Genomic DNA, 23,273 nt, shown 5'->3' with positions numbered 1-23,273 from the left:
GCTCGTATTAGATTTATTTCCCAATATGACTCAATCTTTACAGAGTTAAATTTTATTTTAAATAGAAAACATGAAACAAGTTTTCCCCAATACAAATACATTAGAACACAAGAAGCAGGGCAAGAAAAGACCATTAGCAACCCCTCTCCCCACCTCATTGAATATGTTGATACCAATAATCTACAAAAAAAAAATCATGTGATGTCAAGGTCATCATTGGAAGTACCACCACCACCAGTGATAAAGCTGCAGCTTTCTTGTTGTACAGCTCAGAATGCTCTCCCATTATGTAATCCAAGACAGCAAATACATTTCTCTATTACTGGTTCTATGTACACAGCTTGTGTTATACTTTTCTGAAATCAAAGCCACAATGCTGAGATGAAACTTTACACTATCTATGAATGCATAATTGTATAATTGTGTTTCACTATCCAAGTCCAACATCCATGAACTCTTACGTACGCTGCATTTAGCAATTGTGTTGCAAATACAAAATGCAGTTTGGATTAAACTACCTTCATATCATCCTTGGAAAAAAAATCTACTTTTGACAAATTGTTCCTCAAAATCAAAAAAGTTGCTCAAACAGGAGAGAACTTGTTTGAATCTCAATTAATCCATAAATAATGTAGGTCAGGAAATATTCAATATTAAATTGATATATTCACAAAATTATAAACTAAAGTGCTGACAATCTCAGATAAAATTACTTCCCATTTTCTAGTAATACTAATTTATATTGATAATTATTAAAAATCTATATGCACTTCCTCTCTACAAACCCAACTGATTGAGGCCTCCCATCTCCAAGATCATTGGTGCTGTGCTCCAAGCCTGATTGTTGCTTACTTGACTTTTTTCCAGTTTCCTCTGTATTAAACCCCTCCCCACCCATTGGACTAGACACCACTGTTTTAAGAGAGGGAAAAGCAGATTTACGGGAGAGGGGGAGAGGCAAGGAAGTATTGAAGAATAAGAACAAAATGTGATTATGGGAAGGGAAGTAAAAGGAGATTGAAAGGACACTAGCAGGGAAAGAAATGAAGAGGAGGAAGAAATGCTTTGAATTTTTTGTATGTGATTGTGCTTTGAAACTGTATCTTAGTGTATGGGGTTTGTTTTTGGGACCTCAATGTTTTTGTATGTAGTAACTGTGTGAATAGGAGATTGCATTTCTATGTGGCCTTATGCAGCTCACCTATGACATGTGCCCCAGATTCTGAGCTCTAAAAGGTAGGACATCCCTGGTATTTAAACCTCAGGGGGAAGATATGTAATCATATTTGGAATTACAACCACAATTAGTAATCTTGCATGGCACATCTTAATAGCTGACATCCCAACAAAAGGTGCAACTTGGGAGATTAAAAGAGGCACAAGATCTGATAGCAACTTTCATTTACTCCACTTTGAAGGTCAAGCAAAGGGAAATTAAAACGTACTAACAAGAAAAGTTGCGAAATAAAGCTATTCTAGAACCATATCATAATGAACGTTTTGCTGGTAACATTTTTATTTTCAACAAATTCCTGTTTGCTGTACTTGGGCAATGAAGCTGGGAATTGTTAACTAACATATGGGCAATTGCGGTGAAGTTCCTTCTTTGGTGAAACAATTACCCTCTCAGAAAAGCATCTTTTACTGTGTGCAAATATTTTACCCCCTGCAAAAGTAATTACTATCATCCCATTGACATTACCACTTTACATCAAGGCATCCTTTCAAAGTTACCGTTCAGATGTTCCCTGTAGAGAATTGGTCCAAATAGGCACGTCCTGAGATCAGAGGTAAATTGCTGTTGCTGAGGAAATTTTTTACATTACACTGCTGTGTGTTTTGGGGATGTTGTACTACATTAAATATGCTACATAAATATAATGTTTATAGTTTGGCAAATATTTGAAAAGCTCCAATTATTTCTCTTACGTAATGTTATCAAATTCAGAAAAAACCTGCAGAAAATTATTTTCTTTTATATGCATCATTGTTCTGCTTAATCATTGTTATTTTTTATAACTAGGTCCAAGTGGAATGTATAGCGTGCAATGTCAAGTATGTTGAAGGTTTGAAGCAGATGTGTGACACAATCACATCAGCTGCAAAACCTACACGCACAAGTCCAGAGCATTAATTAAATTGCAATGTCACACTTGAGAAAAAATTACTTTTGAAAATGGCAGTAAATTTACACACTGATCAATTACAGGTTGAGGTTATTGGAGCAATTTTGCAGGTTAGAGCTTGAAATTGTACCTACCATGATCTTATTGAATGGGGGAGCAGGCTCAAGGGACCAAGTGACCTACTTCTGCTCCTAATTCGTATGTTTGTATGTGCCAACATGTAAACATCACCCAACACTATTGATTAAACTATTTGTCCTCAGCATTGCACTTTTCTTTAAAAACAGTAATAGATTGTGATTTCAAGGGACAGGCCAGATCCACCTTAGCAGAAAAATAAAAATATTGAGCTACATTACACAACACCCAGTCTTAATACAGTACAATATCCAAACATAACAGATCCTATACGCATGAAGGAAAATTCTACTCTAATACATTTCAACATTGGTTTCTTGTATGAGACTAAGAATTTATCACCTTTACCACCAGTGACATGCTTATAACCACCCTTACATTACACAGCTCAGAACTTAGGTCTGGAATGATAAATGATTGTACAATCATTGGTTGCTTTTTCAAAGTTCACATGAACATTTAACAAAAGTTTCTGATGCTTGCCAAAATGTTTTACTGACTCCTAGCAACATCATCTCTGCGGTTCAGTAACTAAAACATGTTGCTGTCAACCCTGTAGTTTAAGCAAACATTGAGTATCAATTTTTTTCAGCCACCTTGTTAGTCATTTCATTTATGCTTATTAACATTGAAGGCACATTTTCAGTTAGGAACAATTTCTCTTTTGGAAATTTTACAAAACTAGAAGTACATATTAAACAACAGAAACATTTCCTTTTATAGTTCTCATACTTCATATCACGGAATGTCTCTAGTGTCGAAGCTTTTAATCATTGTCTGAGCCTACAGGTGGCATGAAAATCAACGCATCGTTAAATGTATGCCCATATGGTCGCAGCCTGTAAACGCCATACATCATGACATGCATATGATTAGGTGAATTCCCATTAAAAGTAATGGCCACATCTGAGCAGCATCCTTCCACAACTTCATTTGGGTTATTCGACATTGCCTCCCCAATGAGGGTATTTATATTTTTTGAGTTGAATAGCTCTTTTCCTTCATCATCTTCTGCATTGTGAGCAATAACTTCTGTGTACTTCAGACAAACTGCAAGTTCCCTTTCTTCAGACATTTTCCACAGCAGACTCCCCTTTTCTGGGCATTTCACAGGATCATCAAGGACCCTGTAGAGCCTTTCTAATGCTTCTATACTTAGGACCACACCTGAAGAGGATTCTACATAATTCAAATCACCAGACGTGACTGTATGACCCACGTAGAAGGGCTGTTCTGGATCTTTATTCAACAAAAAGAACTTAAGATTTTCAATAATGGCAAACGTCGTTGACTCCACCAAGAAAAACCAGTTGAAATTATCTTTGTAGTTTTCATAGGCATGCTTGAAGGCTTTTCTGGTCTGGATCCATTTATCTTCTGTTTCAAGGCTGACTGATTGGAAGATTTTTATGGTCTCCGGGCTGTAAAAGACAGCCTTATCACAATGTTTGCTCCACGTTTCCATCGCGGAGGCCCAATAACCAATTTCTTTGGGTGTAACCATGATCAGACACAGCACACGGATGGTGAGACTGAGCTCCATACGCTTTGCCTCGGGAAGCTTCAGCAGTTCTTCCTTGTTGGGTGCTTTGAGGTGGTGGTGTTCGTGGCTTCGCAGTCCTGAGTCTCCGCGCATCTTAGTGTTGGCAAAAAAGGTGAAGACCAAACAAAACAATCCCCCCAACATCACACCCTTCATGAAGGAAGTGCCTTCTGTCATCATCTTCGCCTTGAATGAAGGGGAAAAAGAAGAGAATAAAGTCACTTCAAGCAGAATGTTTATCAGCATCGATTTTTAAAAAAAAGCTGTATCTAATGTTGATTTAGACAGTGATAGTCAGGCGGTGAGGGAGTGAAAGCTGCTCCAGGCGCCGAGTCCCAGGCAACGGAAGGGGACCCGGGCAGCGCTGGCTCCATCACCAGGGCAACTGACTGGTCCCGGAACCCAGCCCAGGACAGGCTGCAGCTGCCCCTCTCCTGACGCTCCCTTCCCGATCTCCCCTCACAACCTCACCTCAGCCTCACGGCACCACCCGAAAACAGCCGCAAACACACAATAGCCTTCCCCGTCTCTACTTCCGGGCCAAACCGGATTTCCTGCTTCCGCCAATATCAAAAATGGCAGCCCCCAATGGGTCAACCATCTCGACTACTGGCAAAAGCGCCAGCTTTATTTAATTTTAATGTATTCGTGTCATGAGCAGACTACGTTAACACTGCAGCGAAATTACTGTGAAAATCCCCTTAGCAGAACAGGGCAGACTTATATTATTCGTAAATAGTTAGGAACTAATTATGTGAATATATATATCTCATTGAATTCATTGCCACAGAAGGCTGTGGCGGTCAGGATTGCAGTGTATTTAAGACAGTGATTGTTTGTTCGTGATTGGTATGGGGATCAAAGATTATGGAGAAAAAGGCAGGAGAATGGGGTTGAGAAACTTATCATCCATGATTGAATGGTGGAGCAGACTCAGTGGGCCAAATGGCCCAATTCTATATTTTATGGTCTTATGGTAGGGTGCATCACCCCTGGGAATCATACTTTGGTTTATAGAAACAGAAAACGCTGGAAAATCTGACAGCATCTGTGGAGAGAGAATAGAGCCAAAGTTTCGAGCAAGGATGACCCTTCATCAGAGCTGTCTTGAAACTGGTTTAGTTAACAATCCTTTGAGATTTCGTTTAGTTGCAGTGTCCCACCAGGGGCTGCCACCCTCACTCATTTTTGTTCAATTTATTAAAAAATATATCTCATGATGCCAAATTCACTGTTGCACTGAAGTCAATGTGTGTGTCCATTTATCAGTCTACAAGCCCCATAAAGAATAGCAAGGAATAGATGCACTCAAAAAGCTCCAGCATCGAGTCTAAAGGGTGCTCATTTCTAAATTATGGGCAGAGTGACCAACTGTTGTAGATTTTCCAGGATTGTCCCAGAATTTGGCTTTCCATCCTGTGACATGAGACCGAGCTCATCTCTCCAGTCAAAGTCAAATTATCAGATCTACTGATAACTACTTGGGAGGTGATGGTATACTGGTAGTCACTGGGCTAGTAATCCAGTGACTCGGGGTGATGGTCTGGGGATGCAGATTCGACTCCCACCACCCCAGATGGTGGAATTTAAATAGAATTTTAAAAATCTGGAGTTAAAATTGTCAACTATTGTAAAAACCCACTTATGATGGAATTCTCTCCACTTGCCTGGATGAGTGCAGTTCCAACAACACAAGAAGCATGATGCCATCCAGGAAAAGTGACCTGCTTGATTGGCATCCCTTCCACAAACATTTATTCCCCCTACCATCAACGAACAGTGGTAGCAATGTGTATTGGCCACAAGACGCACTGCAGGATCTCATCACGGCTCTTAGGCAGTACCTTCCAAACCCACAACTGTTATAATTTTGAAGGGCCCACGACACATAGGAACACCACCAATTGGAAATTCACATCCAAGTCACTCACTGTCCCGACTTGGTAATATTGTTGCGACTTGGAAATACTGTCACTGGGTCAAACTCCTGGAAGTCCCTCAGTAACAGTACCATGAGTATGCCTACACCGCATGGACTGCAGCAGTTAAAGGCGGCAACTCACCACCATCTTCAAAGAAAATTAAAGAATGCATTAAATGCTGACCCAGCCATATCCACATCCTGTTAATGATTTTTTAATAAAGTTAAGATCTAAGGCAGGAATCAGGTGAGTCAGTTGACAATTTTATAAGATTATAAAATGCAGCCAGGAAATGTAAATTTAAGGACACATATGAAAGGCTGCTGGATTAGCTCATTTGGGACTCTGCACACCCTGAAGTACAAAAAGATTGGTTTTGGAAAAGACAAGCTGACAACATGGCAGGCTGGAGACACAGCCAGAGCACATGAAGCCACAAGTAGACAGATGAAAATGGTTACTACCCAAATGGTTAACTTCCAGTTAAGTCAAGAGATGCAAGGTTGATATTGTGAAATAGTGACAAATGCACACCAGAGAGATGGATATGCTAGAGCTGTGGACCACCACATGAATTCAGACAGAAGATAATGTCCCACATATGGATCAAACTACAGAACTCGTGGAAAGCCAAATCACTGGAAAATGAAGTGCAGTACAAAGAAAGATGGTAAATGGGTTATCAAAGACAGAGCAACAGGACGAATACACATAACAGAAACCAAACCACCCATAGCCTAAAAAATGACAAAATGCAGCATGAAATGGCTGCACATGACTGATGCCAGTGAAAATAAATTCATACAAACATTCCAACCAGGAAGATGAGGAGGAATAAGTCCTCAATAATAAATTTGAAGCTGAAACTGGTTCGCAGAGCACAGGGAACATAATCCCACTCAGACTGTACCGTATGATCTTTCTTGAAAATTTAAAAGAAAATGTTTACCCAAGGAAAGGCACTCTGAAACCGAGTCATGTCATGCTAATAGGATGGAGATCTGAGATACAATAGCTAGGAACAGCCCAAATCAAATCAATGGAACGACAAAGGAAAAGGTATTAAATGCATATTTTTTCACCAAACCAGATAGTCCTGCTATTCTGGGGTTGAACAGTTGCAGATTATCTCAGGAAACCATGAGATAAAAGATCTAGGTATAAAGGTTCATCCATCACCTAATGAATGTAACATCCCCAAAACTGGGTCAAATTAGAGTTGAGATAAGCAAAGGCAAGAAGTTAAAGATATCTATTAACAAGTGATCCAAGGATAACATGATAGATGTCTTCTTAGCAACTTGTCTCGCTGTGAAACATGGACTACCAATCACTATCAAGAAAGCTCAACAACTTTCACCTTTGCTGTTTGTGGCATATTCTGGGTATCTCATGGAATGACAAAAATCACTCATGCAGCTGGCAGTCCACTCAAAGACAAAACACCCAAGTATGTTGGCAGTCATTAAGCAGAGGCAACTTTGCTGGCTTGTGCATATTTGCCGGAAGGATGGTGAACACATACCTAAGGATTTTATGTATGGCAAGATAGCTGGAGAAGACCAGTAGGATTCTTAAAGCTCCTCTTCAAGGATGCTTGCTAACATGACATGAAGATCTTAAATATGAATTTATATTGGGAGACACCAACAGATGCCAGAGGAAAATAACAATCACCTGTGGGCCAGCATGCGCCATCATCACTATCAGTGGCTACAGGAGCTTGGCATCAGGCGTCAACATGGAAAACAACAATCCACAATGACACCTGATAACCACCTTAGATGTGGCACTTGTTCATGGATTGAACTCGTCAGCCGTCAGCAAAAATGCACCATGATGAAACTATCCTAGCCCCTGTGGATTTGCTGCATGCCCCTCATCTTAGATTGATGGATAGATGCTGACAATGACGATTAGTTGCTTTGTGCAAATTTGCTGCCACATTTCCTACATTACACAAGTACTTAATTGGCTGTTAAGTGCTTTGGGATCTTGTGAGGTCATGAAAGATGTTAACAAGCATGCAGGATTTTCTTTTTACCATCTCTTCCAGTTCCTGAGTGTGAGTGTATTTTAGTCCAAATTACAAATTAATTACTAGTTTAAATTGCCACTGCCCATCTCTGAAACCCACCCTACTTCTTAGCCATCCTTGCAGAGCAATGGGTTATTTTTCAGGTTTGGATTTCAAGTTCCTGGAGATTGCAGTATATCAATGTGACATTTCTACACTGGACTCAGCCAGTGTAGAAATCATAGAAACCCTACAGTACAGTCTGATATGGTGTATCGCTGATATGTTGCATAATGTTTAAAGCAACTTTGAACATCTTACAGCTCTTACCTACTGAATCAATGAATGTTCTATTGGTCTTTCAGGTTCATTGCAGTTTAGTTCCTGGGCTGAAGAATTTTTCCCTGCCACTTGCAGACCTTGTGGTGACCTCCAACTTTACCACTGTTAAGTATGTCCTGCAACTGATTCTGCACCTCTTGGATTTTCATTCCGGGGAAATACCTTCATCAATGCAGTGTCTTTGATACTCTATCCTTCAAACAGCTTCAGGACTTCTCACCTACCACACTTTTGGGAACTTGGATAACAGTTTGTTAATGTTCCATGTCAACTCTACCCTACCTATATCAACATTATTCCACCATGGGACTGCTGCCTTTAACTCTCGACTTCCTACTGCAGTTTCCTCTGTATCCTATGCTTACTATCATGACATATGTCTCCTAATCTTGCGCCATAACCAGGCCTATTAGTACAAGTGAGTACTGGTAGCAAACGTTAGTTCATAAGCACAGTGGCGATGGTAAATGGGATTTGATGAAAATTAGGATATGGGTAACTGAATTTTGGATGAGCTCAATACTATGGAGGGTGGAAATTGGAAACAAGCCAGGAGAGTATTGAAATCTAGAAGGATGAGAAGGGTTTGTTTCTCTCAGCCAGTCTCATAGGATGCCATTAATGCGATGTACAAGCACATATCTCCCCTTCACACAGTCATAAAGTGCTTTCATATTATGATGCAACAAAGGTGCGCTCTGCACCATTGTCTTCTCCTCCAAGTTCCTTCACTTAAGTGCTTACGTTAATTCATATTTAGTGAATCGTCCCTTCAAAATTGACTGAATACCACATTTACACAGCTTCACACTTGCTGAAGAAAAGGTACAAGGTGTCTTGTGCACAACCTCATTTGCAGGTTGACAGCACTTGCATCAGCAACTGTCCGGCATTTGGAGCAGTCTTCTACCTCCAACATGTTGTCTATTTATATCACTACCTATCCATCACTGCTGCAACTAATTCATGCCTTCATTATCTAGGCCTTTTTGCACTGCTTTAATTACTGGTTTCTTAACTACACTGCAAAATGCCAGCCATTCCAGTATGCGGTGTTTCAATAGCAATAGTAGTACATTACTTTCATTCCCCTCACAGCGGGAGGACATGCAGACTCTGCACAGGCAGTGACCCAAGCGGGGAATCGAACTGGGGTCCCTGGCACCTTCAATGATCAATGCACATATACACCTAGGTCCCTCTGCTTCTGCACCCCTGAAGAATTTTACCCCTTGTTTTATATTGTGTCTCCATCTTTTCCCTACAAAAATGCATCACCTTACACTTCTCTGCATTGAATTTCATCTGACAACTACCTGCCCACTCCACCAAATTGTCATCCTTCTTTTGAGGTTCTACATTGTCCTCTTCAGTTTCCAATGCTTCCAAGTTTCATACCATCCACAAACTTTGAAACTGTCCTCTGCATTCCAAGACATAGATCATTAATATATACCCAGGGAAATCAAGGATCCCAATACTGACCCTTGGGGAACACCAATACAATCCTTCCTCCAGCCTGAAAAATATCTATTGATCATTACTCTCTGCTTCTGATTATTCAGATAATTTTGTATCCATGTTGCTTTTGTCTCTTTTAATCCATGAACAATAACTTTTCTCATGAGTCTGTTTTGTGGCATCTTATAGAATGCCTTTTTAAAGTCCATGTACCCCACATCAACAGCATTATGTTGGGGAGGCGATGGCCTAGTGGTATTATACAGAAACTCAGTTAATTTTCTGGGGACCCAGGTTCAAATCCCGCCACGGCAGGCAGTAGAATTTGAATTCAATAAAAAATATCTGGAATTACTGATGACCGTGAAACTATTGTCAACTGTTGGAAAAACCCATCTGGGCTCATTAATGTCCTTTAAGGAAGGAAATTTGTTGTCCTTATCTGGTCTGGCCTACATGCCAGAGCCACAGAAATGTCGTTGCCTTTCAACTGCCCTCGGGCAACTAGGGATGGGCAATAAATGCTGGCCAGCCAGCGACACCCATGTCGCATGAATGACTAAAAACCCTCATCAACCCTTTCTGTATACAAAAGTCTGCCCTAAGTCACGTACAAACCGACTCAAGAACAGCTTCTTCCCTGCTGCCGTCAGACTTTTGAATGGATCTACCTTGCATTAAGTTGATCTTCCTCTATAACCTAGCTATGATTGTAACACTACATTCTGCACTCTCTCCTTTCCTTCTCTATGAATGGTATGCTTTGTCTGTATAGCACACAAGAATCAATACTTTTCACTGTATGCTAATACATGTGACAATAAATCAAATCAAAAAGCTCCAACAAGTTTGTTAAATAAGATTTCCCTTTTGGAAATCCATGCTGGCTCTTCCTAATCAACCCACATTTTTCCACGTGATTACTAATTCTATCCCAAGTAATTGCTCAAGGTGCTGGCCTTCAAGTTTTCTCTTTTGCTCCCCCAACTCAACTGCAAACTACACAAGACCAACACTACAGCTGACCCTGTCATTCCAGGGTTTATAGGAAAGCCCTACCCCCGGCTCCATGACAACAGGAAATACCTTGGCTCAGTCCCCAATTAGAAATGATAATTAGCTGTCCCTGTCTACAACAGCCTTTCATCTTGGAAACAAAGGGACAGGTTTCAATGCAACTATTTATAATCTTGAAACTGTCAACAGCTTTACGAGTTTCAGGAGACTTAAAGTCTCAATTGATAGTAACAGTTCTGATTGTCCTGAAATATTTTTGAAAATTGGGTCTCCTACCTTACAGTAATACAATAATTAATAATAGTTAATTACCTTTGATCCTTAGTTTATCACCCAACTGGAGTCAGATGGACGTCACAGATTACATGATCCTTTTCATTTATTCTAAATTAAAACTATAACATTCTGACAAATAAAAAAAATCCAAAAACACAATGGTGAAGTTTATATGATTGTTGTAACACAGGGCAGATAGGCTGTGACTGCAGCAGACATGGAAATTGGGCTGGTGGGTTCATTGAAGGTCAATTGGAATCTGCATTTCAATTTAGTGTGAGAAAACATGGATTAAAATGAGAGAAAAATAGTTTAAGATGGGAGCCCAAATTTGGAATGCAGTGAGGCTGTATAGAGTAGGTCTTCTGGAGGGCAACACAAGTATTGAAAGTCTGTAGTGAAATTTGCCAGTGTAGGGAAATGTGAATATGTAAAGGGATCCAAATGAGAATTAAGACAGCCAAAACCATTTTTGTCAGAATGAAAGATGTTTAAAATTAAATATGCCAAACCTGAATCTTTGGAAAAGAATGTTGGGATGCTACATTTTGTCAGCGATGTTATATGCCTTGGAGACAACAAATAAGAGACTATCGATAAGCTGAATGCATTTGAGATATGGACATACAAGAGAATGTTCTGCGTATCCTACACAAAGACTAATGTGGAAGGGCTGGAAAAAAGAGGGAATTAATGTATAAAATTAAAGGAAGAAAACAATATTTTGGTCACACTAGGGCAGACGATAGATAGTGATAAATATTAGAACGAGAGATTGCCAGGAAACAAGAGAAGGAAGCAAAGGAGAAAACAGATGATAAATATAATGGATTTGGATGAAGTTGACTTGTAGAATGTATAGGGGCAGCAGGGTACATACTGAGAGAGATCCATGGCAGTCCACTTTCTGGGAAACAGGTAACACTAATGAATGAATCAAATAATGCACAGGATACAGATTTTAAAAAACTGAACTGATTACCTGGAGCTGGACTGAATGGATAGAAAGAGAAAATTTATCTAAAGTCTAAAATAGCTGTTTTGGGAGATCATGAAGGCTCTTCAGCAACTATTGGGTAATTCCAATGCCTGTGTGATATATCTTCTGCAAGTGTGTCCAAAGGGAGGCGGCCTTCACAAAAACAAAGTTGTCCAATCAATTAAACCTTTGAGAGGATATGATTATTTAATTCCCACTTTTACAAGTCAATCTTCTGTGGTACCCTTGCTTGCACAAACCTTCAAATGAAATGGTTACACCATGTGACTTTGGGGGCAGCATGGTAGCACAGTGGTTAGCACTGCTGCCTCACAGTGCCAGGGACCTGGGTTCAATTCCTGGCTTGGGTCACTGTTTGTGTGGAGTTTGCACGTTCTCCCCGTGTCTCCGTGGGTTTCCTCCAGGTGCTCTGGTTTCCTCCCACATTCTGAAAGACGTGCTGGTTAGGTGCATTGACCCGAACAGGTGCTGGACTGTGGTGATGAGAGAAATTTCACAGTAATTTTATTGCAGTGTTAAATGTAAGCCTTACTTGTGACTAATAAGTAAACTTTAAAAACTTTACTTGCTCCTAAATTTAAAAAAAAAGCCACTGTTTCCACTGGTGCAACAATCCACTCTTCACTCTGCCATTTGTGGCGGTTCCTTTAGCAGTCTAGGCCACGTGTGAAATTCTCTCTCTACCTCTGCATCAAAATCCTGCTCAAATCTCAAGTACAGTAAGAAATCTCAGAACACTAGGTTAAAGTCCAAAGGTTTATTTGGTAGTACAAGCTTTCGGAGTGTCACTCCTTCTTCAGGTGAGTGAGGAGTTGCGTTCACAAACAGGGCATATATAGACATGCACTCAATTTACAAGATAATGGTTGGAATGCGAGTCTTTACAGGTAATCAAGTCTTTACAGATACAGACAATGTGAGTGGAGAGAGGGTTAAGCACCAGGTACACAGTACATACTCTTGTGACTCATTGTCTAACTGATATGCTGCAGGAAAGGATGTCCCGAGGCATGGTACATTGGGGAGGCCATGCAGATGCTACGACAATGGATGAACGAACACCACTCAACAATCACCAGGCAGGAGTGTTCTCTTCCTGTTGGGGAACACTTGGGAACACTTCAGCAGTCACAGGCATTCAGCCTCTGATCTTCGGATAAGCGTTCTCCAAGGCGGCCTTCGCGACACACGACAACGCATAAATCGCTGAGCAGAAACTGATAGCCAAGTTCCGCACACGAGGACGGCCTCAACCGCGATCTTGGGTTCATGTCACACTATCTGTAACCTCCACAACTTGCCTGGACTTGTATAATCTCAGTAACTGTCCTGGCTGGAGACAATACACACCTCTTTAACCTGTGCTTAACCCCCTCTCCACTCATTGTCTGTACCTTAAGACTTGATTACCTGCAAAGACTCGCATTCCAACCATTATCTTGTAAATATATGCCCTGTTTGTGAACACAACTCCTCACTCACCTGAAGGAGCGACACTCCGAAAGCTTGTGCTACCAAATAAACCTGCTGGGCTTTAACCTGATGTTGAGACTTCTTACTGTGTTTACCCCAGTCCAACCCCGGCATCTCCACATCATAAATTTCAAGTCCCATGAAATGAGTCTTAACTACTTCCCCTTAACATTCAATGGCATTATCATCACTGCATTCCTCAAAATATCCTGGAGAGTCACCACTGAACAGAAACTTAACTGGACCAGCCACATAAATACTTCAGCTATAAGAGGACATCAGGGGTGGGTATAGTGGGGAGAATTACTCACCATGTTTCCCCAAAGCATTTATATCAGTGTAATGGAGTACTCTCCACTTACCTGGATGGGGGCAACTCCAGTAACATAGAAGAGGATTGACACCATCCAAGACATTTTCTTGTCAGCATCTTTCAAGCATGCAACCTTTACTACACGGATATAAAAGGGAAACAGGCACCTTGGAACAGCATCACCTGTAAGTTCCCCTTCAAGTCATACACCATATTAATTTGGAACTTGTTCTTCCAGAATTGCTGGGTTAAAAATCCTGGAACTCCCTTCTTAACAGCACAGTGGCTGGAGCAGTTCAAGAAGATGGCTCAACACCATATTCTCCAACAACTGGGGGTGGGCAATAAATTCTGATCTTACCAGCAACACCTATATCATGTGAATGAATAAATAGAAGCATACATAAACGTGAAGCAAAAGGGAGAGAGTGATTGAAAGTTCAACATTGAATCTACAGTACAGAAACAGGGCATTCAATTCAAACGAATCATAGCCAGCATTGACTCAAGCCAACTCCCATGGAGGTTTAAACAAGTGTGGTTTAACCAAGGTTTGATACAAAATTGGCTTCACTTCTATTCCTCCACAAATAAACCCTAGTGCTTAACTTTAAATTTTCGACTTGCATTGCTTCTCTTAATAATGTGTCCCAGAACTTACAGAAATGTAAACTGCCTTTAGAAAAGCAGAGAAGTTAAGATTTAACAAAAATCCTGGTTTACTGGTGCACCTTTCCTTGCCCTAAACAGGCATACAAAGTTCTCCTGGGCCTTCTCTTCCTTAAAAAAAAGAAAATAGCGCCTCCCTCTCGAAAGAACAAACGTTTTGCGACGGTGAAACTATGAATTATTTTGATTTGGCTAAACCTCAACTGAAAAAAATTTCCCCCGAACTTACAAAAAAAAACATCTTGAGAAAGATGAAATTGACTTTTAATCATTACCGAAAGTTCCTGGTTTTTAATTACACTTTCAACGGAGTTTTTAAAACAAATAAGATTTGGAATGATTTTCACGAGTCGCCGCCCGCACCGCAAATGACGCAGAACAGAAGCACATGCCGACCTTCGGCTCGCACGAACAAAATGACGCCCATCCCCCCCCCCCCCCGGGCTTGAGAATTGAGTGACGGGCGGACTGACCAATAAGCGGCCAGCGACATGCCCTTTCCCATTGTGACATCATGACGGATCGTCATCGATCTGACAGATCTGGCCAATCAACAATCCAGAGGGACGGGACCACGGCCATTCTCCGCTCCACCCCCACGTCCCCGTCCCCCTCCCCTCCCCCCCACGGTTCTCAAGTTCGGTTGAGGTGCGGGCTTCTTTTCCCCGGCGCCCTTTTTCCTCGCGGCTTTGGTTGTTCGTCAGTAGCGGCCTGAGATCGTGAGGTAAAAAAAGATCAAATTCAGCCCCCCCTCCAAAATTCAACGATTTCTAGTCAAAATAGCCGACGCATAATTCCCCCCCCCCCGCTATCTTGCGTTCAAAAAATGTTTTAAATCTGCGTTTTTTTAAAAAAAATACGCATCAAAAATAGGGGCCTGAAGGGAGAAAAAAAAATCGAGCGGGAGGCGGATTTTTTTTGTTTTCCGTTGAATTTTTAGATTTTTTTTTATTGTTGTTGAATCTCAGAATCATGCAAGATCACATCCAGAAATCCGGCGGCAGGAACCGCAACGACAACAGCAGCCCGCGCAAGAGGGAATACCGCCAGGATGCAGGCTCCGGGCCCGGCGGTGGAGCCGCCAATAACCACCATCACCAGGCGGCCTCCCGGCGTGGCGTCGAGCGGCCCGAGGCCGGCATCACCGTCGACATGACCAATTTCCGCAAGCCCGGCGAGAAGACCTACACGCAGCGCTGCCGCCTGTTCGTCGGCAACCTGCCCAACGACGTGACCGACGACGAGTTCAAGAAGATGTTCGACAAGTACGGCGAGCCGTCCGAGATCTTCATCAACAAGGATAAAGGCTTCGGCTTCATCCGGCTGGTGAGTTGCTGCGGCCTCCTCCCAGGGTCTTTGTTCTCTGCCCCTCCCCACCCACGCACACCATTCCTCGCACCTACCAGCTATTCCTTCCCACTCACTCACTACACAAATCGGTGCACATATCCATACGGCAATGAATAAATATTACGGCTGCCCTCAATGATTTTGACCCGTTGTGTCTTTAAATAGTGTTGGAAAGAGTGTTGGTGAATATTAAAATTGAGAGCCGGCATTTGTAAAGGGAAATTTCGGAATGTTTTGTGTTGTAATGTTTCTTTTTGTTTTGAGGTGCTAGCTGACGTGTTTTCTTTTTACCATTGATAAGTGGTTAATTTGTACCAATCAAAAAGAGGGTTGTTGTAATGTTTCTTTTTATTTTACAGTGCTGGCTGACGCGATTTCGTTTAACCATTTTTTCACTGTCATTGATAACTGGTTAATTTGTACCATTCAGAGGTCTGGCCTGTTCATACATCCTGTACATTGGAAAAAGCCAAATCAATTTATTTGATTGCTTTGGGGGAAAATTATAAACTTGGATTGTCAGTGCAGCAGAATAATACATTTTTAAAAAAAAATTGCCTTTTTTCACAGCTGGAAAGTTGGGCAATATTAATCGTCCAAGTGTATGAAGTTCATTAATTTTTATTAGAAAGTTCTATATGTAAACTGCAAGATATATTTTTGGAGTAAGGCGTGAACCCAGCACCCCATTTGCCAAATGTCTGACTTGAAGTTTTGAGTTTGGACCAAAATTATTCCCTCCAGACCTCAATTTTCTACCTGTTAGTAAGGTCCTGCAAAGTACAAATAACTGCAGGTTTATGCAAGCCTCTTGCTTGTTGAGTCACTCATTGGATATTGGAACATTTTGTTTTAATAGAATTTTGTCTCCAATATTGACCATTTCAGCATATTAATGCCTACTCTTAAATGCATATTGCCAGCAGTGACTGACAATCTTAAAGGGAATGGAATTCTGGACTAAAAATGCCCAACACCCTACCCTTTAATTCACCTCTTGTCCCGAGTAAAATGAGATTATTGGAACACTTCAGGATAACCTACTGGATCAGAAAATATGAATTGTAGTTTGATTCACAGTTCTTGGAATTCTGTTTTTTAACCATCAAAAACAATTTTTAAGGTGGTGTTTAATTGTATTAGTAATTGGTTAAATTTATTATTCAACCTTATTTTGTTTTAGCCACACATTCTGATCTGAGCCTTCTACCTCACAAAGACAAATTATGTATTGGGTCATGTTATCTTTTCAAGTTGGCCTAGATAAATTGTAATTGGGGATCATTGCCAGCATGTGAAATACTTAAATGTACTTCGACCCCTTCTTGTCCAAGAGAAACTTAAATTAATAAGAGGTGACTTAACTTACTGGCATTGGATATTTGTACTCCCAAAATCTGGGTAATTATTTGCTGCTGGTTCTTTATGGATCAGCAACTTGATGAGTTGTTGACCCATAAAGAACAGCAATATTAGAAGAGGAAGTGTTATGGCATCCTTAATAATGCCTCGTTAATTTAATTGGTTATCAATGTATAAAGTGTAAATAAGTGTTGGTGTCTTTTTTTTTACATTGCAGGAAATTAAACTGTGACCCTGTTATCATTTGGTATCTGCACATTTTCCAGCACGGTTTGCAAGATGTAGGAGAGTAGCTTGATGTAGGACATGTAGGAGAGTAGGAATGGAATGAGGTGGAGGATAAATGCATGGCTGAGGGATTGGAGCAGGGGGCAGGGATTCAGGTTTCTGGATCATTGGGACCTCTTTTGGGGCAGGTGTGACCTGTACAATAAGGACGGGTTGCACTTGAATCCCAGGGGGACCAATATCCAGGTGGGGAGGTTTGCTCAGGCTACTGGGGAGAGTTTAAACTAGAATGGTTGGGGGGTGGGAATCAAATTGAAGTGACTGGGAGAGAGAGGAGGTTAGCTCACAAATAGAGAAAGCTTGTCGACAGTGTGAGAGGGAGTATAGGCAGGTGATAGAGAAGGGGCGCACTCAGACCGAAGGTTTGAGATGTGTCTATTTTAACGCAAGGAGTGTTGTGAACAAAGTGGATGAGCTTAGAGCGTGGATCACTACTTGGAAATATGATGTGGTGGCCATTACAGAGACTTGGATGACTCAGGGATAGGACTGGTTACGTCAAGTGCCGGGTTTCAGATGTTTCAGAAGGGACAGGGAGGGAGGCAAAAGAGGTGGGGGAGTGGCACTATTGATCAGAGATAGTGTCACGGCTGCAGAAAAGATGGACACCTTGGAGGGATTGTCTACGGAGTCTCTGTGGGTGGAGGTGAGGAACAGGAAGGGGTCAATAACTTTACTGGATGTTTTCTATAGGCCGCCCAATAGTAATAGGATGTTGAGGAGCAGATAGGGAAACAGATCCTGGAAAGGTGTAATAATGATGGGAGATGCCGGCGTTGGACTGGGGTGAACACAGTAAGAGTTTTAACAACACCAGGTTAACCTGGTGGTGTTAAAACTCTTAAGGTGTAATAATAACAGTAGTCGTGATGGGAGATTTTAATTTCCCAAATATTGATTGGAATCTCCCTAGAGTAAGGGGTGTAGATGGGGAGGAGTTTGTTAGGTGTGTTCAGGAGGGTTTCTTGACATAGTATGTAGATAAGCCTACAAGAGGAGAGGCTGTACTTGATTTGGTATTGGGAAATTAACCTGGGCAGGTGTCAGATCTCTCAGTGGGAGAGCATTTTGGAGATAGTGATCATAATTCTATTTCCTTTACAATAGCATTGGAGAGAGATAGGATCAGACAAGTTAGAAAAGTGTTTAATTGGAGTAAGGGGAATTATGAGGCTATCAGGCAGGAAATTGGAGGCCTAAAGTGGAAAGAGGTTTTCTCAGGGAAATGTACGGAAGAAATGTGGCAAATTTTCAGGGAATATTTGTCTGGAGTTCTGCATAGTAATGTTCCAATGAGACAGGGAAGTTATGGTAGGTTACTGGAACCGTGGTGTATAAAGGCTGTAATGAATCTAGTCAAGAAGAAAAGGTTACAAAAGGTTCAGGGAGCTAGGTAATGTTAGAGATCTTGAAGAGTATACGGCTAATAGGAAGGATCTTGAGAAGGAAATTAGGAGAGCCAGAAGGGGTCATGAGAAGGCCTTGGCTGGCAGGCAGGATTAAGGAAAACCCCAAGGCATTCTACATGTATGTGAAGAGCAAGAGGATAAGACGTTAAAGAATAGGACCTATCAAGTGTGACGTTGGGAAAGTTTGTATGGAACCGGAAGAAATAGCAGAGGTGCTTAATGAATACTTCAGTATTCACTATGGAAAAGGATCTTGGTGGTTGTAGTGCAGACTTGCAGCAGACTGAAAAGCTTGAGCATGTAGATATTAAGAAAGAGGATGTGTTGGAGCTTTTGAAAAGCATCAAGTTAGATAAGTCGCCGGGACCGGATGAGATGTACCCCAGGCTACTGTGGGAGGTGAGTGAGGAGATTGCTGAGCCTCTGGCAATGATCTTTGCATCATCAATGGAGACAGGAGAGGTTCTGGAGGATTGCGGAAGTTGTTCCTTTATTCAAGAAAGATAGAGATAGCCCTGGAAATTATAGACCAGTGAGTCTAACCTCAGTGGTTGGTAAGTTGATGGAGAAGATACTGAGAGGCAGGATTTATGAACATTTGGAGAGGTATAATATGGTTAAGAATAGTCAGCATGGCTTTGTCAAAGGCAGATCATGCCGCACGAGCCTGATTGAATTTTGTGAGGATGTGACTAAACACATTGATGAAGGAAGAGCAGTAGATATAGTATATATGGACTTCAGCAAGGCATTTGATAAGGTGCCCCATCCAAGGCTTATTGAGAAAGTGAGGGGGTATGGGATCCAAGGGGACATTGCTTTGTGGATCCAGAACTGGCTTGCCCACAGAAGGCAAAGAGTGGTTATAGATGGGTCATATTCTGCATGGAGGTCGGTCACCAGTGGAGTGCCCCAGGGATCTGTTCTGGGACCCTTAATCTTTGTGATTTTTATAAATGACCTGGATGAGGAAGTGGAGGGATGGGTTGGTAAGTTTGCTGATGACACACAGGTTGGAGGTGTTGTGGATAGTGTGGAGGGATGTCAGAAGTTGCAGCGAGACATTGATAGGATGCAAGACTGGGCGGAGAAGTGGCAGATAAGTGTGAGGTGGTTCATTTTGGCAGGTCAAATAGGATGGCGGAATATAATAATGGTAGGACTCTTGGCAGAGTGGAAGATCAGAAGGATCTTGGGGTCCGAGTTCATAGGACGCTCTGTGCAGGTTGAGGCAGTGGTTAAGAAGACGTATAATGTACTGGCCTTCATCAATCGAGGAATTGAGTTTAGGAGTCGTGAGATAATGTTGCAGCTATATAGGACCCTGGTCAGACCCCACTTGGAGTACTGTGCTCAGTTCTGGTCGCCTCATTACAGGAAGGATGTGGAAGCCATAGAAAGGGTGCAGAGGAGATTTACAAGGATGTTGCCTGGGTTGGGGAGCATGCCTTATGAGGATAGGTTGTGAGCTCGGCCTTTTCTCCTTGGAGAGATGAGGGGTGACCTGATAGAGGTGTATAAGATGTTGAGAGGTATTGATCGAGTGGATAGCCAGAGGCTTTTTCCCAGGGCTGAAATGGATGTCTCGAGGACACAGGTTTAAGGTGCTGGGGAGTAGGTACAGAGGAGATGTCAGGGGTAAGTTTTTCACTGAGGGTGGTGGGTGCATGGAATGGGCTGCCAGCAAAGGTGGTGGAGGCGGATTCGATAGGGTCTTTTAAGAGACTTTTTGATAAGTACATGGATCTTAGTAAGATAGAGGGTTATAGGTAAGCCTAGTAATCGCTAAGGTAGGGACATGTTCGGCACAGCTTTGTGGGCTGAAGGGCCTGTATTGTGCTGTAGTTTTTCTATGTTTATCAGGAATGGAGGACCATGCTATTCTGCCCCAAGTCAATATCTTGGCTTGTAATTGCCTTCCTACCCCCATAGTTGAGATCAGTTTAAATATTGTCTGTTAGATATTCTCTGAAACCTCATTTATTGTGATGATTTAAGTTGCTTACTGCTTTATCCTGAATTTTTACTTGTGCACCATGAGGAACCAAAACAAAATTCAAGTTCTTTTAATGTTGATAAGTGTGGAGTCTGTTTGATTTGTGATGCTAAGTTGGAACTCTTAGAATCCTGTGTGTTAAGCCTTATTTTTTAATTGTCCTTGAATCCCAAGAAATTGTGATCCAGGAATGTGCTTTCAGCCTAAAACACCATAATTGCTTGACTGAAAGTTCAGATCTCTCTTGTATAGTTGGGACGGGATTATATTTAACCATCTGCTTTAACATTCTCCATGCATTTCAGCGTTGGCCCTGCTTTTTTCCTGAAAGTGGAGCAATTCTGCTCTGGAGATGGTGCATTGACATAGTTGTAAATAAACTTGCATTTTAACTGAAGTAGTCTCACATTGTGGCTTATCAAACTGAAGGATTGAGTCTTGAATCGTTATTGCATGAACTGTAAATCATGTATTTAACTCTAGTCAGTTCTCATTTAATTTCTAGCTACTATATATAATACATAGATGCATAAATGAGTTGGTTTGAGATTTACATCTTATCTATAATACACATTATGGACTACTATATCTGCCAACTATGGAAATCATTTCCTTGAATGCTAAGACTCAAACCACCTGAAAAGTTTGGCCATAAAGAAAAATTGATGTAACACTCCTATAGGAGAGTTCCCACTTCAAAGCAAAGCTCTGGATCTGGCTCATAGAGCTCTTGCTAATTGTTGTCGTCCTATCAGCGCAAGGAGATGGCAATATATTTTGAACTGTTAGCACTGGAGACCAGTTTCCCAAAAAGGATAGGCAGTCTCCACATATTAACCTTGCAGTGTCATTGGTGGGGAGACACTTCCAGAGATTAAGGCCTACGCAATTGAAGGCACAGTCATCAACGATGGTGGAGTAATAAAATAGGGCAGGTTGCACACGAAGCTAGATTGGATGGGTAGAGATCTTGGATGGTTGCAGAGCTGGAGGAGGTTACAGATGAGGAGGGGTCAGGCCATGGAGAGATTTGAACACCAGCATGAGAATTTTAAAATACAGGTTTTGCTGGACTGAAAACCAATGTTGTTCCCCAACCATGGGATGCATCAGCATACATGAGGTGATGGGTGAAAGAGCCCTGATTGGTAAATGTATGGCATAGTTTTGGATGAACTCATGTTTATAGAGAGAGGTCTGCGAGGAGAGTCTTTAAATAGTTGTCGAGAAGTGACTAAAGCATAGATGAAGACCTCAGTATCATATGAGCTAAGATGCCTGAGTCAGGCAATATTGCTGATGTGGATATGGGCAGTCTTGAAGATGTCAGCTGGGGGTCAAATAGGATGCTGTGGTTGTGAACTGTCTGGTTCAGATTCTGGTTCAGCCTCAGAGAATGGCTTGGGAATATAGTTGTGGGGACTGAAGGCAATGGTTTTGGTCTTGGAGGATATTTCAGTGCATTCAGTCAATGCCAGCTTTCAGGAAAGATTGTTCAAGTTGGAGCTTTTTCTTTTAAGATTGGAAGTTAGCAAATCTAGCACTACTTTTCAAAAGAAAGGAAGAAATGGAACTGCAGTCCAACAAGCCTGAAATCCGTTGTTGGGAAAATGCTGAAGTCTTATTAAGGAAGTCTTAACAGCACACTTAGATCATGGTATGATCAGCCAAAGTCAACAGGGCAATCCTGATTGATGAGTAGGGTACAGAACAGGAAACAAGTCAATACTTGGATTTCCAAAGACTTCAGACAAGGTGCCACACAAAAGGTTAATGCTCCAAATATACTTAAGTAAGTAATCGGTCAATATGCAGCAAGACTTGGACAGCATTCAGGCTTGGACTGATGTGGCAAGTAACATTTGTGCCTCACTAGTGTAATCGGCCATTTGCTCATGATATTCAATGGCATTAATGTCACGAAATCTCTGGAGACTGCTGTAACTGGCCATATAAATACTGTAGATGCAGGAGCCGGTCAGAGAGTGGGAATTCTGCAGCAAGTAATTCCTATCTGTCCCACCAACAAGATGCAAGTCAGGAGTGTGATGGAATGCTCCCTAGATGGGGTGGATGAGTGTGGCTTCAAAAACACGAAGAACCTTCGCACCTTCCCGATTGAAGCAGCACGAATGTTCAACACCGTCTATCTTTCAATATCTCAGCCATCATCATCCCTGGATGTGGCCTGTTCCACTGGCAGGACATAGGCACCAGAGATGGCGGTATGGTAATGTAGAGTTGGGAGGTAATTGCCTTCGGAGTCCTCAAGATTAACTCTTGATTCCGTGAAGTCTGATGGCTGAGGACCGTATCACCCACACAATGATGATGATGAGGCGCTGACCCAGAGCCGAGATCAATCTGGAGATGGGCACAGTTGGTTAAGATCTCGAATGGGGTCAGCTCCATACCTGTACCATGTACTATAAATAAGTGCATAATTGAGTTGTTGACAAAGACTTGCCGTTAACATCTTCCAGAATGGAAGCTTACTTAATGGCGTGCAAAGCAGGATTCTCCCACTGCTTATGAATCTGTACTCGGATGTTGAAGACCAGTTTGCAGGTC

At 41.7% G+C, this 23,273-nt stretch overlaps 2 protein-coding genes across 3 annotated transcripts in view; one reads left to right on the top strand and one right to left on the bottom strand.

The window, feature by feature from the left end:
* c1galt1c1 (C1GALT1-specific chaperone 1) lies at nucleotides 1-4,348 on the bottom strand. Its single transcript, XM_078211382.1, has 2 exons — nucleotides 4,279-4,348; nucleotides 1-3,993 (listed from the first exon to the last, which is right to left on the bottom strand). Exon 2 carries the CDS (start codon nucleotides 3,985-3,987, stop codon nucleotides 3,031-3,033), a length of 957 nt encoding a protein of 318 aa, XP_078067508.1. The 5' UTR covers nucleotides 3,988-3,993; nucleotides 4,279-4,348; the 3' UTR covers nucleotides 1-3,030.
* Nucleotides 4,349-14,835: 10,487 nt separating this feature from the next.
* Nucleotides 14,836-23,273, top strand: part of LOC144492857 (paraspeckle component 1-like) — a 40,736-nt gene continuing 32,298 nt past the window's right edge. Inside the window, exons 1-2 of one of the 2 annotated variants that reach the window (XM_078211380.1) lie at nucleotides 14,836-15,021; nucleotides 15,266-15,623. In XM_078211380.1, the coding sequence (XP_078067506.1) occupies nucleotides 15,270-15,623 (354 nt within the window). In that variant the 5' untranslated portion in view covers nucleotides 14,836-15,021; nucleotides 15,266-15,269. The remainder of the gene's footprint in view (nucleotides 15,022-15,265; nucleotides 15,624-23,273) is intronic. The other variant, XM_078211381.1, reaches the window with a different exon arrangement.

The sequence above is a fragment of the Mustelus asterias genome, chromosome 4 (genome assembly GCF_964213995.1).
Source record: "Mustelus asterias chromosome 4, sMusAst1.hap1.1, whole genome shotgun sequence".
In the NCBI taxonomy this organism is placed as follows: domain Eukaryota; kingdom Metazoa; phylum Chordata; class Chondrichthyes; order Carcharhiniformes; family Triakidae; genus Mustelus; species Mustelus asterias.
Note: the sequence above shows the minus strand (reverse complement) of the source record. Positions and strands in the feature narration are given on the sequence as shown.